The sequence below is a fragment of the Hemitrygon akajei genome, chromosome 3 (genome assembly GCF_048418815.1).
Source record: "Hemitrygon akajei chromosome 3, sHemAka1.3, whole genome shotgun sequence".
NCBI lineage: Eukaryota > Metazoa > Chordata > Chondrichthyes > Myliobatiformes > Dasyatidae > Hemitrygon > Hemitrygon akajei.
Window position 1 is genome coordinate 152,596,572 of NC_133126.1, and position 15,055 is coordinate 152,611,626.

The following is a 15,055-nucleotide window of genomic DNA, read 5'->3' on the forward strand; positions in this document are numbered from 1 at the left end:
AGCATCTGTGAATGCACAGTATGTCGAACCTTGATGGACAGACCTACAACAGCAGCTGAAGATCACATCAGATTCCACTCTTTCCACCACTTCGTTAGGTACAGGAGTGTAGAACGTGCTGTCAGAAGCTGTTATGCAGATACAATGGTATAATTTAAGAAGCACATGGATAGGTATGTGGAGAGCAGAGCATGGAAAGATATGGCCTGAATGCCAGTTTTTAAATCTCTTGCTTTATTTGAGAATGTTTAGCACGTATGGCTGCTAGCCTTTGTTTTGGGGACATAACTGAGATTCTTATAGGAGTTTTTATTAAATGATTGCCTCAATCTGTAAAATCTCAATCAAATACAGTTTTCTCCTCCACTGGTGAAATGAGTCCTGATCAAAAACCAAACCCTGCATTTCCATATTAATACAACTTTTAGCAGGTTTATGCAGTGCATTTGGAAAGATCAACTCTGGACCATGATACTTGGTCTGCGTAGTTTTTTTTTAACTGGTTCAAATTGATGCTTATGTGAGTTTCTTTTAGATTTTTCAAGGGTTAAATGTTGGTGTGTCTTTTGTTTTTCAAGTAACAAGGACATATAATGTTGACCATATTTCATTCTGTTTATTTTGGCCAGATTAATCAAGCTAAACCTGAATGTGGTCGTCAAACCTTAGCAGAGCTGCTTATTCGTCCTGTGCAAAGGCTGCCAAGTGTTGTTTTGCTACTGAATGGTACTAAGAACCTCCAGAATTGTTTGTAGAATATATTGGAATGTATATTATAAAACCTGGATCATCTGTGGCTTTAGATAGAATTAATTGTATGACCGGATCAAGCAATCTCTTCAGTGCTACCTGTATTTTTTTTTTTGTTTCCCTTGCAAATTTGTAAAGTTTAGTCCGTGTTTAAGAACTGGCTGAATTATTGCAGCAATTGAACTGCATTAAAACTGCATAAACTGCTAGAGGGGACAGGTGGGTTAAGTGAAAGGACCTGATGCCAACTAAATGCATCCCCTTTTGAAGTGATGGAATCCTGGTGTGCAGCAGGATCTTAAGTTTTGGTCTGAGAAACAGAAAATGGGTATATGGGTACAGAAGCAAATTAAGAATATCAAGAATATTTTGCCTTAAATATTTTCTCGCCATATGGTTAGTGTACTGTATATTTCCTCAATTTTAGGGAATATGGAAAAAGTCGTCATGTTAGACTATTCTCGGTAATGTTAAATATTAAGGGTTATCTTGTGATATGAAATATTGAGATTTTTTACAGCTGGAAGGATAATAGGAAGAGGAATGTCACATGATAAATGGGATTGGCCACGAGAAGTACAATATGATTGTAGATTTTTGGGGATTTCTACCTTGGGGCTGTGCATGATCATTTGATGAGTATGATGAACTTTGTTATTTGATTAACAATTTTTATGTTTTTAATTGCACATGACAATATTGTTTAATGTATCTTTACCTCTGTAGACCTTTGGAAGCACACTACAGATGACAATCCCGACAAAGTCAGTTTGGAATATGCTATTGAGATACTTAGGGAAGTCATGACGTAAGTTCTTGACATCAATTTTCAATCTAAGAACTTTGTGTATGATAATGATTTAAATCCTATGATACTTCTACAACTTTAAGTGTAATTTTGCTCATCAGTTGGCTTGCTTTAGAAATTTTTAAACGAGAGATGAGGCTTGCTTTTTTATTATCTTCCTGCATTTGCTGCAAATAGATGTCAAATACTTCTGCTCTTGTGCTTGTCCTCTTGCATTATTTCTCTGTGCAGTTTTATTCTCAAAGACAATTCCTCTTCTATGCAGGCTTGTTCTTTTTGTTTTGTTTTGCGCATCCATTTTTATAACATTTGCTATGTATGACCTGCACTATGTGCTTGCTCTGAATCAAACCAGTAAACAGTAAAATTGCCAAGTCCTTGTTAGCAGTTTGTATCCTTTTTTTTATTAACTGGATATGAGCAAATTATATTTGAAAGGTGATACTTGTATGAAGGACCTGTAGACTTGCAGTGCATTTTCATATCTTCCAGATAGCTGAAAGCCTCATTTAGATAAAAATTATTCTTGAAGGAAATGACTTTTAAATGAGCTTGGGTACATAGGACCTGCTGATACTATCTGTGAGATGAATAACTGGTCGTTTTGTTAAGGTAGTATTGAATAATATTTAAATCAATTCAAACTCTGAAATAAAGTCTGAATATCAAGGATCTAAAGGAAAATCATAATATTAGCGTTAGTGTAGGTTGTGGATTTAACTCAATCTTGCAGCCACTCCCTCTCATTGAACCAGTTTAAAGTATAATTAGATAAAACATTGAAATTTAATGTTCATTCTCAGAATGGGAGTGTGCAGTGTGAAGTAATAATGCTGATTTGGAGAGAGGATGAGGAATTTCCTGCCCAACATGACTCTTGCGGAATGTAATGAAAGCAGGGTGGCACTCAAAAAAGAGACCATAAGAGGTTGATGAGTAGAATTAAGGAAAACCCAAGCAATTTTATACATTTATTAAACATGAGGGGCGCTAGGTGAGGGTAGGAATGCTCAAGGAAGGGAATTTGGGGACAAAGGAGCCTTGTGTCAGAGGTAGTGGGTGAGGTACTAAATGAGTATTCTGTATCCATGTCCACCATGGAGAGGCACAAGGAGGACATTTTGGGATATGCTAATATTCCAGGGCATATTGATGTTGAGGCAATGGTGTTAGATTTCATGAAGAACATTAAGATATGAAATCTCTAGGAATTGAAAGGCAAGAGAGAAGATGCTGAGGCTTTGGTTTTTGAGGCATATTGAGGCCCTTGTTAAGAAGGAGATGCATAGCAGGTATAGGCAGCAAGGAAGAAAAGAGGTGCTTGAGTGGAAGAAATGCAAGAGTATGCTTTAAAGTGACATCAGGAAAACTGAAAGAAAGCATGAGATTGCTCTGGAAGACAAGGTGAAGGAGACTCCCAGTGGTTTCTTCAAATATATTAACACCAGGAGACTTGGGAGCAGAATTATGCCATTTGGCCCATTCAGTCTGCTCCCTCATTTCATCATGTCTGATCCATTTTACCTTTCTCCTGCCTTCTCCCCTTAATTTTTCACACCCTGCCTAATCATGACCCATCAACCTCCGCCTTAAATAACACCCCATGACCTGGCCTCCACAGCCACCTGTGGCAACAAATTCCACAGATTCCCCACCCTCTGGTTCAAGAAATTCCACTCCATTTCCTTTCTAAATGGACATCCCTTTACTCTGAGGCCCTCTGGTCCTAGACTGTCCAGCTATGGGAAACATCCTCTCCACATCTACCCTATCTGGGCCTTTCAGCTTTCAATAGGTTTCGATTAGATTCCCACTTCATTCTTCTAAATTACAGCAAGTACAATGCCCAGAGTCATCAAACGCTCCTCATAACATAACCCTTTCATTCCCTAAATCATTCTCATGTGCCTCCTCTGAATCCTCTCCGATGTCAGCATATTCTTTCTTGGATAAGAAGTCCAAAACTGCTCACTATACTTTAAATGAGACCTCACCAGTGCCTTATAAAGTCTCAGCATTACAACCTTGCTTTTATATTCTGGTCCTCAAGGAATACATGCTAATGTTGCATTTGCTTTTCTCACCACCGACACCTGCAAGTTAACCTTTAGGAAATCCTGTACAAGGACTCCTAAGTCCCATTGTACCCAGGATTTTTAAATTTTCTGCCTGTTAGAAAATGGTCCACATTTTTTGTATCTTCAGCCAAAGTGTATGACTTCCTGATGCTATATTCCATCTGCCACTTCTTTGCCCATTTTCTTAATCTGTCTTAAGTCTCCCTACTTCCTCAACACCTATCTTCGTATTGACCACAAAACCATCAATTTTATCATCCAAATCATTGGTATATAACGTAAAAAGAAGCAGTCCCTACACCGACTCCTGCTGAACTCCACCAGCTGTCAACCTGAAAAGAACCCCTTTATTTCCAATTTTTGCCTCCTGCCAACCAGCCAATCCTTTATCCATGCAAGTATCTTTCCTGTAATACCATAGCATCTTGTTAAGCAGCATCATGTGTGACACCTTGTTAAAGACCTTCTGAAAATCCAATTACACAACATCCACTAATTCTCCTTTGTCTATCCTGCTTTTACTTCCTCAAAGAATTCCAACCGATTTCCTTAAGGAAACCATACTGACTACAGCCTATTTTATCATGTGCCTCCAAGTACCCTGAGACCTCATTGTCAACAAGCAAATCCAACATATTCCTAGCCACTGAGTTCAGGCTAACTGGCCTTTAATTTCCTTTCTTCTGCCTCTCCCTTCTTGAAGAGAGTGGCATTTTCAACTTTCCAGTGCTCAAGAACCAAGCCAGAATCTAGTGATTCTTGAGAGATCGTTACTAACGTCTCCACAATTTCTTTAGCTACCACATTCTTCTGATGATTTTTAGAAGCTTCCCAGTCCTCTACCTTTCTGCAAATTTTTGCTCTATTATATGCCTTCTCTTTTGCTTTAGTTGTTTTTGACTTCCCTTGTCAGCCACAATTGCATCAACTTGTCTTTAGAATACTTTTACTTTGGGATGTATCTATCCCTTCCTTCTGAATTTCTGTTAGAAACTCCAGCTATTGCTCTTCTGCCATCATCCCTGCTAGTATCCCCTTTCAATCAAATTTGATAGCTCCTCTCATGTGCCTCTATAATTGCCTTTATTCCATTGTAACACTGATACATCTGACTTTATCTTCTCCCTCTCAAATTGCAGGCCGAATTCTATAATATGATCACTGCCTCCGAAGTGTTCCTTTACCTTGAACTCCCTAATCAAATCTGGTTCATTACACAAAATGCAGTCCAGTATAAGCTTTCCCATAGTGGGCTCAACCACGAGCTGTTCTAAACAGCCATTCTACAAATTCTCTGTCATGGTATCCACAACCAACCTGATTTTCCTGATCTACCTGCATATTGAAATCCTCTGTGACTAATCTAACATTGTTCTTTTGACATATATTTTCTATCTCCTATTGTAATTTGTAGCTCACATCTTGGCTACTGTTCGAGGGCCTAAATGTAACTCCAATCAGGGTCTCTTTACTCTTCCAGTTTCTTAACTCTCCCAACAGGGATTTTACATCTTCTGATCCTATGTCACCTCTGTCTAAGGATTTGATTTCATTTTTTACCAGCAGAGCCACCCCATTCCCCCTGCCTCTCTTCCTACCCTTTTGATACAATGTGTATCCTTGGATAACAGCAAACAGATAGCAAGGGTCAAAATTGGTCCACTTGAAGATCAGCTTGATCATCTATGCATGGATGCAAAAGAAATGGAGATCTTAAATGGATCTTCTGCATCTGTGTTTATTTGGGAGATGGACAATGTTTATAGAACTGAGGCAAAACAGCAGAGATGTCATGGACCAGATTACAGAAGAGGAGATGCTTGCTGCCTTGAGGGAAATTACAGTGGACAAGTCCCCAGAGCTTGACAAGGTGTCCCCTTGGACTTTGTGAAAGGCTAGTGCTGAAATTGCAGAACCCTTGGCAGAGGTATTTAAAATTTCTTTGGCTGTGGGTGAGGTGCTGGATTACTGGAAATTAGCTCAGGTTGTTTCATTCAAGAAGGGGTCGAAGAATAAACTGGGAAATTATAGATTGGGGAGTCTGACATCTGTAGTGGATAAATTACTGGAAGGGATTTTAAGAGACTGGATATATGTGTTTGAATAATGTTTGATCAAGAATAGCTTACGTGGTTTTGAGTGTCTTGTCTAACCAAACTTGGAGTTTTTAGGGGAAAGTTGCCAGAAAAGTTGAAAGAAAGCAGTGGATGTTGTGTACATAGATTTTAGCAAGGTCCTTGACAAGGTCCCACATAGGAGGCTCGTCAACGCAGAGAATGCTGGAGGAACTCAGCAGGCCAGGTAGCCTGAGGTTCGTCAGGAAGGTTCTGTCATCTGGCATTCAGGATGAAGGAGTAAATTTGATTTGACGTTGGCTTCGTGGGAGAAGCCCAGAGAGTGAGGTTGGTAAGACAAAAGCTTAAGGTTGAAAGGTGAGCTATTTAAGGGCAACCTGATGGGAACTTCAAGTGTGAAACGAGATGCTAGTGGAATTGTGGATGCAGGATCTGTTGCAATATTTAATGGCAGTTTGGATGATTACATGGATGGGAGAGGTATGAAGAGCAATGATCCAGATGTGGGTCAATGGGACTTGGTAGAAAAATGTTGCAGTAGAGACTGGATGAGGTGGAGGGTTTCTGTGGTGCAATGCTCCACGACCAATTCTTTGATAGAGATTTTTGTGTCTTCTGTATACAGGTGAGACCCCAAAGTGAATGTTTCTTTCTTTGTTTAAGGACAATAAGGATAATATGGCAAATTGTAGGCTGGTGAGCTTTATACTGGTGGTAGGATAGATTTACTCTCATTTGGGAAAAAAAACATGGTTATTAACATGGTTTTGTGTGGGCCAGCTCATACAAACATGATGGCATTTTCAAGGAGGTGACAAAGATGATAGAGGGAGGGGCAGTAGGTACAGTCTCTGTGGACTATATATTTATAAGGCCTTCTTCATGGGATCCATGATGACTTGGTAGATTGGATCCAAAACAGGCTTGGTGTAGAAAATGGGGCAGTACTGGAGGTCTGCAACTAGTGGTTTTCTACAGGAATCAGTGCTGTATTTGGGGGAAAAAAAGTCTGGATTAATTAGTAAGTCTGCAGAGGACTCAAAAATGATGGTGTAATGCAGGTGTTGCCAATCTGGAGACCATGGACCCCTTGGTTAATGATAGGGATCTTTGGCATATTAAAGATTGGGAACCCTTGGCATAATAGTGAAAAGGTTATCAAAAGAAACAGCAGTATGTAGATCAGTTACAGATATGGGCAAAGTAATGGTATGTAGAGATTTATCCTGACAGGTATGAAACGTTCCTCCTTGTAAGGTCAAATGTAAGGAGAAAGTCTGTTGTAAAGGGCAGTGCCCTTGAAAGCATTGATGATCTTGGTGTGCATATCTGCATTTCCCTGGAAGTGGCCACAGAATTAGTTAGAAATGATGTATAAGGCAAAGATGTCATATGGTTACTTGTCTGCATTGGTCAAGACATTGAGTATACACTTATGGAAGTTGCATTGCAGTGGCATAAAATTTTAGTCCCTGCATGACAGGAATGCTGTGAATACTTTAGAGAGGCTGAAGAGGTTCATCATAATGTTGCTGGGACTTTCCTCTCTATCTTTGGAGGCTAAAGGGGGATATTAAGTTCATTTGTTTTAAAAATTGAGGTGTATATATGTGGGGTAGATAATCAGAGTTGTTCCCAGGGTGAAAATGTCAAACACTAGTGGGCATAGGTTTAAAGTGACAGTGGGGAATGTCTAGAGGAGATACAGAGGGCATTTATTTTATACAGGGCAAGTTTTATACAGTGAAGGTAGTAGCTGGAACACACAGGATGGGGGGTGTGGATGATGGAAGCAGATCCAATACTGCTATTAGAGGTATTTAGACAGGCACAAGAAGATTCTGGGAATGAATATATATAGGTCATGTGCAGGCAGGTGTAATTAATTTAATTTGACATCATCGTTGTCACAGATATGGGCTGAAAATCCTGTTCCTGTGCTGTACTGTTCCATGTTAAAATAAAGCTAGCTTTATGAAGGGACTCTGCTTTATGGAAATTTTAATTTTCTGTTGTTTATAATTGAATTTGGCCCTAATTAATTCTATAATTGGACCTAGCCTTTTAGTTCCTTGCTATTCAGAAAACAGAAGTGCTTGTTATTGGATGCCCAAATATTCCACAATGTAGTTTTTATAATTTGTTTGGGAAATGCTGCTTCACCTCCCAATGTTATGAGCATTATTGTTTGAAGTTGGGGTTTCAATAGGTTATGCTGCATTTTTGACATGCATAAGAACCTTAAATCAGTGATGACATTTGTATGTACTGAATTTACTATCGACTCAATTAAATAACACTTCAGTTTGACCAGTCTACTAATATTTTTTATTTTTCTATCATATTAGATATAGTTACTTTCCACTTGGTCAGGTGTTAAGATTAGTTGAATTATTTATAAGTTATTAGTCATAGAGGTGTGCAGTATGAAAACAACAGGCCCTTTGTCTCAACTTGCCCATGAAAACCAAGGTGCCTACCTGAGGTAGTCTCACTTGCCTGCATTTTGTCCATATCTCTCTGTACCCGTCCAGATGTCTTGAACATGGTGTAGCATCACCTCTGCCACTTACTCTTAGCTTGTTCCATACGCCACCAGCCTCTGGAGAAACGTGACTCTATATCTTTTCCGTCTCTCAAATCTGTACTCTAGCTTTAGACTTTTTAATTGTAGAAAAAAAGACTGTGACCTTTCACTTTATTTTTGTTCCTTATAATTTTGTAAATTTCTATAAGGTCACCCCTCAGCCTCTTGCGCAGCAGGGAGAGTGATCCCAGCACGATCAGTCTCTTGTCTCTTACTTTGTTAATTTATTTTGCATAAGGCATTACAATCTTTTTTTTAGGCATATCAATGAAGATAAAAGAAAAACTGAAGGTCAAAGACAAATCTTTGACATTGTCTATGAAGTTGATGGTTGTCCTGTGAGTATATATAATAGTATGAATAACTAGGACTATCTAATTTGGTAATCTCTGGATGTATTTGTGATTTCATAATCACTTTTATGATTTTGTTTAATTTGTGTAGAGCATCAAATGTTTGAAAATTGGAGAATATAAAAGTGAGAGCTCTGTCTGCAAGGGCCATGAACAATAATAGCGGGAATGATTCAATATATGACAACTGTATATTTTGAGCATGTCAGCCATTTTAAAGACACAAGTTCAGAATGTGCAAAATCACGATTTGGGAAGTTTACACACCAGTTTTGTTCAGGGGTGAAATGGTTATTTGTTGTTTTGAGTCTGCCCAGTTCAAAATTCACTAAATAAAAACACAAAATGCTGGCAGAACTCAGCAGGCAAGACAGCATCTATGGGAGGAGGTAGTGACGACGTTTCGGGCCGAAACCCTTCACTAAAAGGTTTAGAAAAAATATCATGTTAGCCACACTGACTCTTCACTTCTCTGTTATATAGGCCAACTTGCTATCATCTCACCGCAACCTTGTCCAGCGAGTGGAAACAATTGCACTGGATGATGAGTTGTGTGACCGAGGGGAACAAGTCACTTTATTCCTATTTAATGACTGCCTTGAGGTAAGAGCGCATTGAAGCATTTAGAAGATAAATGAATTGGTTACAAGTAGAAGACCTTTTTAATAGTGGTTTGATGAGTACATAAATGTGCAGGTTTAATTGCAAAATGCATGAGTTTCAAAATATAGATTTTTAAGTTAAAGGGAAGTTCAAAAATTGATTTTAAAACAAAACTTTGAAATTGCTTGCATTAGACGTAATAAATCTCAGCAATTTAATGTAACTGGATTTGTAGCTGAAAGCTCTTATTTGCTATGTTTTTTCAGTAAGTCAGTTTAACGTTTAATTAAAAAAGAAATCTGAAATAAAACCAGAAAATACTGTGAAGCCTTCAGCAGAACAGAAAATGCTGTAAATTGTTCCTGTTTAAGTTCCCTGTGGAAAGCGGAGCAGCTTCCAGTAGTTTCTGGTTTTATCTCAGATTTGCAGTATCTGCAGGTTTATTTTTAGTTTTCATTAAAAATATTGAAGATCATCTTTGCCATTATCATAGTCATGTACTTGGAATAATTTTGCTTGAGTTTCTTTTAAGAACAATGGAGAGAACTTGTAGATTGGAATACTAAACATTAGTAGAACGTGCATCCAGTTATTGCTACTAGTTGAGCACATGAAGGAAATTACTAGACCCTAAATGCATTTGTCCACAAATCATTAGAAGAATATTGACAAAATAAAAGATGATCACATCTGGGACTCTTGCTATGACTTATGATGTGAATGTGGAAGGTTGATTGAGTAAGTTTACAATCATAGTATCATCTGTGAAAAGAGTAGTCCTTGGCTGCAGAACAACTTTGATCAGCTGGAGATTGAGGAAATTTGAAATAGATTCTCCCCCCACTCCCTCAGCCATCTAGGGGATGTTTAAAATGTTAAACATGCTACCAGAGAGGACCATGTTCTCATGAAAGTTATTCAGATGAGCACATGAGATGCCAAGGCATACAAGTCTGCAGGCTGAGTGCTGAAGAACAAAATTAGTATGGAGAAGTACATGATGTGATATACTCTGCAGCACCTGCCTATTCCTTGTACTTCCAGCATTTTACATTCATTGTATTTTAAGTTCCTTTCTTCCATCTGTGTATAAATGGCTTTTACTGAAGATAATCAGGAATGGGGTGCCAAAGCCATTTCAAACTAATACTAATCCTTTTACTAATTCCATTTGTGCAAGCTCATCAATTTACAATGAATTATGACAAGAAAATAGTCTTTCTATGCCTACTGGTAAACGTGAACCCAAGGACAAGTTTTAAAAAACAGCATTTTTACAACAATCTCATAATTTTAACTTGTGCAGCATAAAGGATAATGGGAAAACATGAACATTAGTAAATTTGAGGCAACTACAAGCATTTAAAATGCTTTTGGGGGTAGGGTGGTTGATGTTTCTGACGTAAATGTATATAGTTTACCTCATAGGTTGCAAAAGTTACAAATTTTAAAACTAGAGAGGTTATTTATGTTTTATTTTCATAATAAAAATTGTCTTATTGGAAAAAATATTGTTTATGCCTTAGAGATTTGACACAAAATGTTAATTATTTCCTGTGTTTTTGGTACATATTTGTTGTTGGCAATTTTATTTACAGATAGCAAGAAAACGCCATAAAGTAATTAGTTCTTTCAAGAGTCCTCATGGTCAAACACGACCACATGCATCCCTCAAACACATTGTGCTGATGCCTCTTTCTCAGATAAAAAAAGTATTGGATATTAAGGAGACTGAAGGTCAGTGCAAAAGTTTGCTTTGAAAAGGTATTTTAAAACTTGATTTTTTTTTCCTTATTCTTCCATTTGGCTCCTCAGCCCATGTACCTATTAAGAATTTATCAGGTAGGTTTTAGATTAAAGATAGAGTGAATTCTGGATAATTGAGAACAGTGCATTTTTGGCACAATTAAGTGGCTGCCCAAATTCACTGAAGCTTAATGGAAATAGTTTAAAAAGTTTTTAAAAAAAAGACAAACTACCGTTTTACTGAGTAACAAATTGTGTTTAAACAAAACAGAGCAAATACAGTAATATAAAACTGAATTAGTTCTTAATATTTATCAACGGAGAAATTCAGCATACACTGCCATGTTCTCTTGATTGTAAATGAACGAGATCAACGCAGATGCCTCATGTAGATAATGGGCTACCTTCATACAATACTGTCAACTGTTGCATCCTCCAAATCTTCATTTTCACTGGAGCATTCAAGGTGATTGTCAATACCTTATAATTTTTTATAGTTCCTACTTATTGAAGTAGTGAAATTGTTTCATTTTCACTCCTAGCCATTTCTGGCATCTCCAAGCCTGAATGCTTGAAAGCATAATAAGCAAAACAGTTCTGAATTGCTGTACTGCTTATTCCTCACCAACTGTCAGTGACAAAAACCACTTTATTGAACACAAGCACCTATCTGATGCTAGTTAGAAACCGTCTGGCAACAGTCTCCTGCAATTCAGCTGCACCATGCCCCAAATAAACAAAGGAAATTCTGGCTATTTTCTTGATTTAGTTTTTGTTCTTACGATTTGTCCCCAATAAGCAGCTGCCTTGATTAACTGATGGTCCAGTTAACCAGAATCCACTGTATTGTATTAAACTTGCATACAAATATTTTGCTAATAAGTTAACTTATGATTGTCTGTGTAGGTATCCTTACGGTGTTTCTGGATTGGGATGGGTGCCGTAAAGTCATGTATCTATGATTTTATATATTTTGTTACGTACCCCATAACTGGGTGTCTGACCAGCAGAGAAAGAAGAATCAGTTGGAGTCTGGTGGTACTATATTCAAAGGTGTTTATTAGTAAAATAAGCAAATCAACACCAATAATGCAAATATATAGATAACACAAGTTAGCAATAATAAACCTAAAAGTGTAGGAATAATAATAAGCAATAATAAACAAGCTCTATCGATGTCTAGGGGTGAATGAATTGTCATAGAAAAGTATAAAGTTCAGTTTAGTTCATGCGTGCTGAGGTAGATATGGTTGTTGTGTTGTAATTGTTGGAGAGAGAGCGCGAGTAAGATGTAACAGCAACTGTTGTGGCAGGCAAACCTTTTACTCCTTTCTTAATCCGTCGTGTTGTTGTGGCCATTCAGTTATGACCCCTCTGTCATTCAGCTAGACCGTTCTTCTGTGGTGGACTCGTCACTCTGGCATGAGTGGACACACACACAAGTCCCCACCGGCCCTGCTGTAACACTGTGAGTTCAACTGACCGACCTCCTGGTTCAGTCTCCGATGCCCCCACCTTTCCTGTGGGTTCCAACACTCAATCAGTGTCCACTGGTGTGTCTGAAGGGTGTCTCTCCAGACCTGTCTTTTATCCCTATTCATGGGGTCTCAGCTATCAATCAATTTTGAATGACTGTGTCCATCAAACCAGCCCACTCCTGCAGTCCACTGAGGAATGTTAATGGGCAAAATGGTAGAAGATAAATAACCCTTGCAGAAGTCATAATACAGTAAATCAACAAGTCTCTCTCCCCTCTCTTATCTGTAGCAGATGTTCTTGCATGTTTTTCATCTCTCTCTCTCATGAGCAGCATAGCAACAGTAATGGTTCGTGATTCTCGGGGGGGGATGGGTAACTCTGCACCCCATTGTCCATCAGAACTGTTCATCACTCATAACAATATATAGTGCATTTACTGATTAGATGGAATACGGAGAGGAAGTAGAGCAGCTGGTGGATTGGTGTGAACACAACAACCTAAATCTGAACCTGAAGGTGGTCAAGGAAACCCTTGTGGACTTCAGGGAGGTGTAGATGAACCATTCTCTTCTGCGAATACATGGCTTCTCCATAAAGAATTAAGTGCACCAAGTCCCTGGGAGTGCACATCATAGATGACCTCCTGGTCCCTTTATATCAACTCCCTGATCAAGAAGGCACAACAGCAGCTCCACTTCCTAAAGAGATTGTGGCAAGCAAGGCTTCTTCTACAACCCCCCAGCCCCTACCCCCATCTTAACTGCATTTTATAGGAGCACCATTGAGTTGTATCGCCATCTGATATGTGAGTAGCCAAGCATCGGACCGGAAGTCCTTACAAAAGATGGTGAGAACAGCTGGGAGTATCATGTGGGTCTCCCTACCATCCATTGTATTTATCAGGAGTGCTGCATATGCAGAGGCCTTAGTATTATTGAGGATCCCACCCATCCATCTAGCATCCTCTTTGACTTTCTTCCGTCAATCAGGAGACACTGATGCATAGAAACAAGAACAGTCAGAATGGGAAACAGTTTCTTAGGCTTCTGAACTCCTTGCTGCATTGCATTCAAAGTGTCACTGGTTGATCTGTTCTGTACCTTATAATATTTAATTTATGCACTTTATTTATGTGTAATTCATCCATAGATTTTAGTTTCATAAGTTATTGTATGTTATGTGAACTACTGTGCTTTACACCCTGGTTCTGAGAAACGTCTCATTTGACGGTATACATGTGTATAGTTAAATGACAATAAACTTGACATGTTTCTTTGAAAGTGCATAGAAGCTTTGCAAAAAGATGAAGAGCATATCACCACCTTCCTAATGTATCAAATATTTGATGCTTCACCAGTAGCTATTTGCTACTTATCATGTTATCATGATAACATGTTTGCTACATATCATGTTATCATGATAACATGTTTGCTACATATCATGTTATCATGCTACTTATCATGTTACGTGCATGTTATCTTTGGGCACGTCAGAACTTCAGCACTAGAATGTTTATCTTTGAACGTAAAAGATTACTTAAGAGTAATGACTAAAATTCATGAGACCATTTCAGGAAGCTTCATTATCAGAACAGCTGGGATGAAGAAAATACATACTGAAATTGGGGAAAGTGCAGATTTGAATCCATGCTGTGACCCTTATTTATAAATCTGCCTTGGCATTTCCAATGATGACTAGTAGATGTTATGAATTATTGAGCATGAAATTCAATAATATTCCTTTCTAAAAGAAAATGTGAATCAATGTTTAATTGTTGAGTACTAATGATGAAAGTTTAAATTGTAAATTATTTGTATCCCTCAAAGTCCAGTGATCAAAGAATCTTTTTGTAGAATATGGGTGTACTTAGTGACCTAACCACAAAAATTGAGTTGCCAGATGAGTGAAGCTATATGCACTACGTGTCTAATACAGCAAAAACAATGTGCTAAGTTGGAGCTAAGTGAAATTAGCCATTAGAACACATTTGAAATTGTATATCTACCAAATCCTGTCATGGCAGATGATTAGAGATGCTAATGGGAGGAAGAGGTCACAAAACCATCCCTGTTCTTGAAGATGATGGGGTCCAGTATGACCGTGTTAGAAGACATTCAAATCTATGTTCAGCCAGAGGTGCCATGTAGGTGATCCATCTATTGAACTGCAATTGATTTTAAATTTGGTGTGATGTCTGAAATCTCTGTAGCCTTTCAGTCCAGCCAGGGAGGCACTGGATATTTGTGTGAATGGTGCCGTCATTGTCAGCAAACCTAAAGAGCTGATTGTGGGCTTCAGGAAATTTGGGGGTGGGGGGGGTGGCACGGGAGACAAACAAGCGCCATTCTACACTGGGGGATCTGGGGTAGACAGACTCAGCAGATTTAAGTTCCTGGGCATTAATGTATTTTTCTTGTAAATATTGCTTATACATTCGATGCAGAAAAGTATGCAGACGTGGTCAAGAGGTTCAGTTGTTGTTCAGACCAAACATTAGAATGAGGAAGAAATGTGATCTAAATGACTTTGACCGTGGAATGATTGTTAGTGCTAGATGGTGTGTTTGAGTATCTCAA

General features: G+C 38.4%; 1 protein-coding gene across 3 annotated transcripts in view; it reads left to right on the forward strand.

Moving 5' to 3' along the window:
- ect2 (epithelial cell transforming 2) overlaps nucleotides 1-15,055 on the forward strand; it is a 58,064-nt gene that overhangs the window by 30,517 nt on the left and 12,492 nt on the right. For all 3 annotated transcript variants that reach the window (XM_073041080.1, XM_073041078.1, XM_073041079.1), the window contains 5 exons: nucleotides 630-726; nucleotides 1,477-1,558; nucleotides 8,558-8,636; nucleotides 9,135-9,254; nucleotides 10,853-10,991. In XM_073041080.1, the coding sequence (XP_072897181.1) occupies nucleotides 630-726; nucleotides 1,477-1,558; nucleotides 8,558-8,636; nucleotides 9,135-9,254; nucleotides 10,853-10,991 (517 nt within the window). The remainder of the gene's footprint in view (nucleotides 1-629; nucleotides 727-1,476; nucleotides 1,559-8,557; nucleotides 8,637-9,134; nucleotides 9,255-10,852; nucleotides 10,992-15,055) is intronic.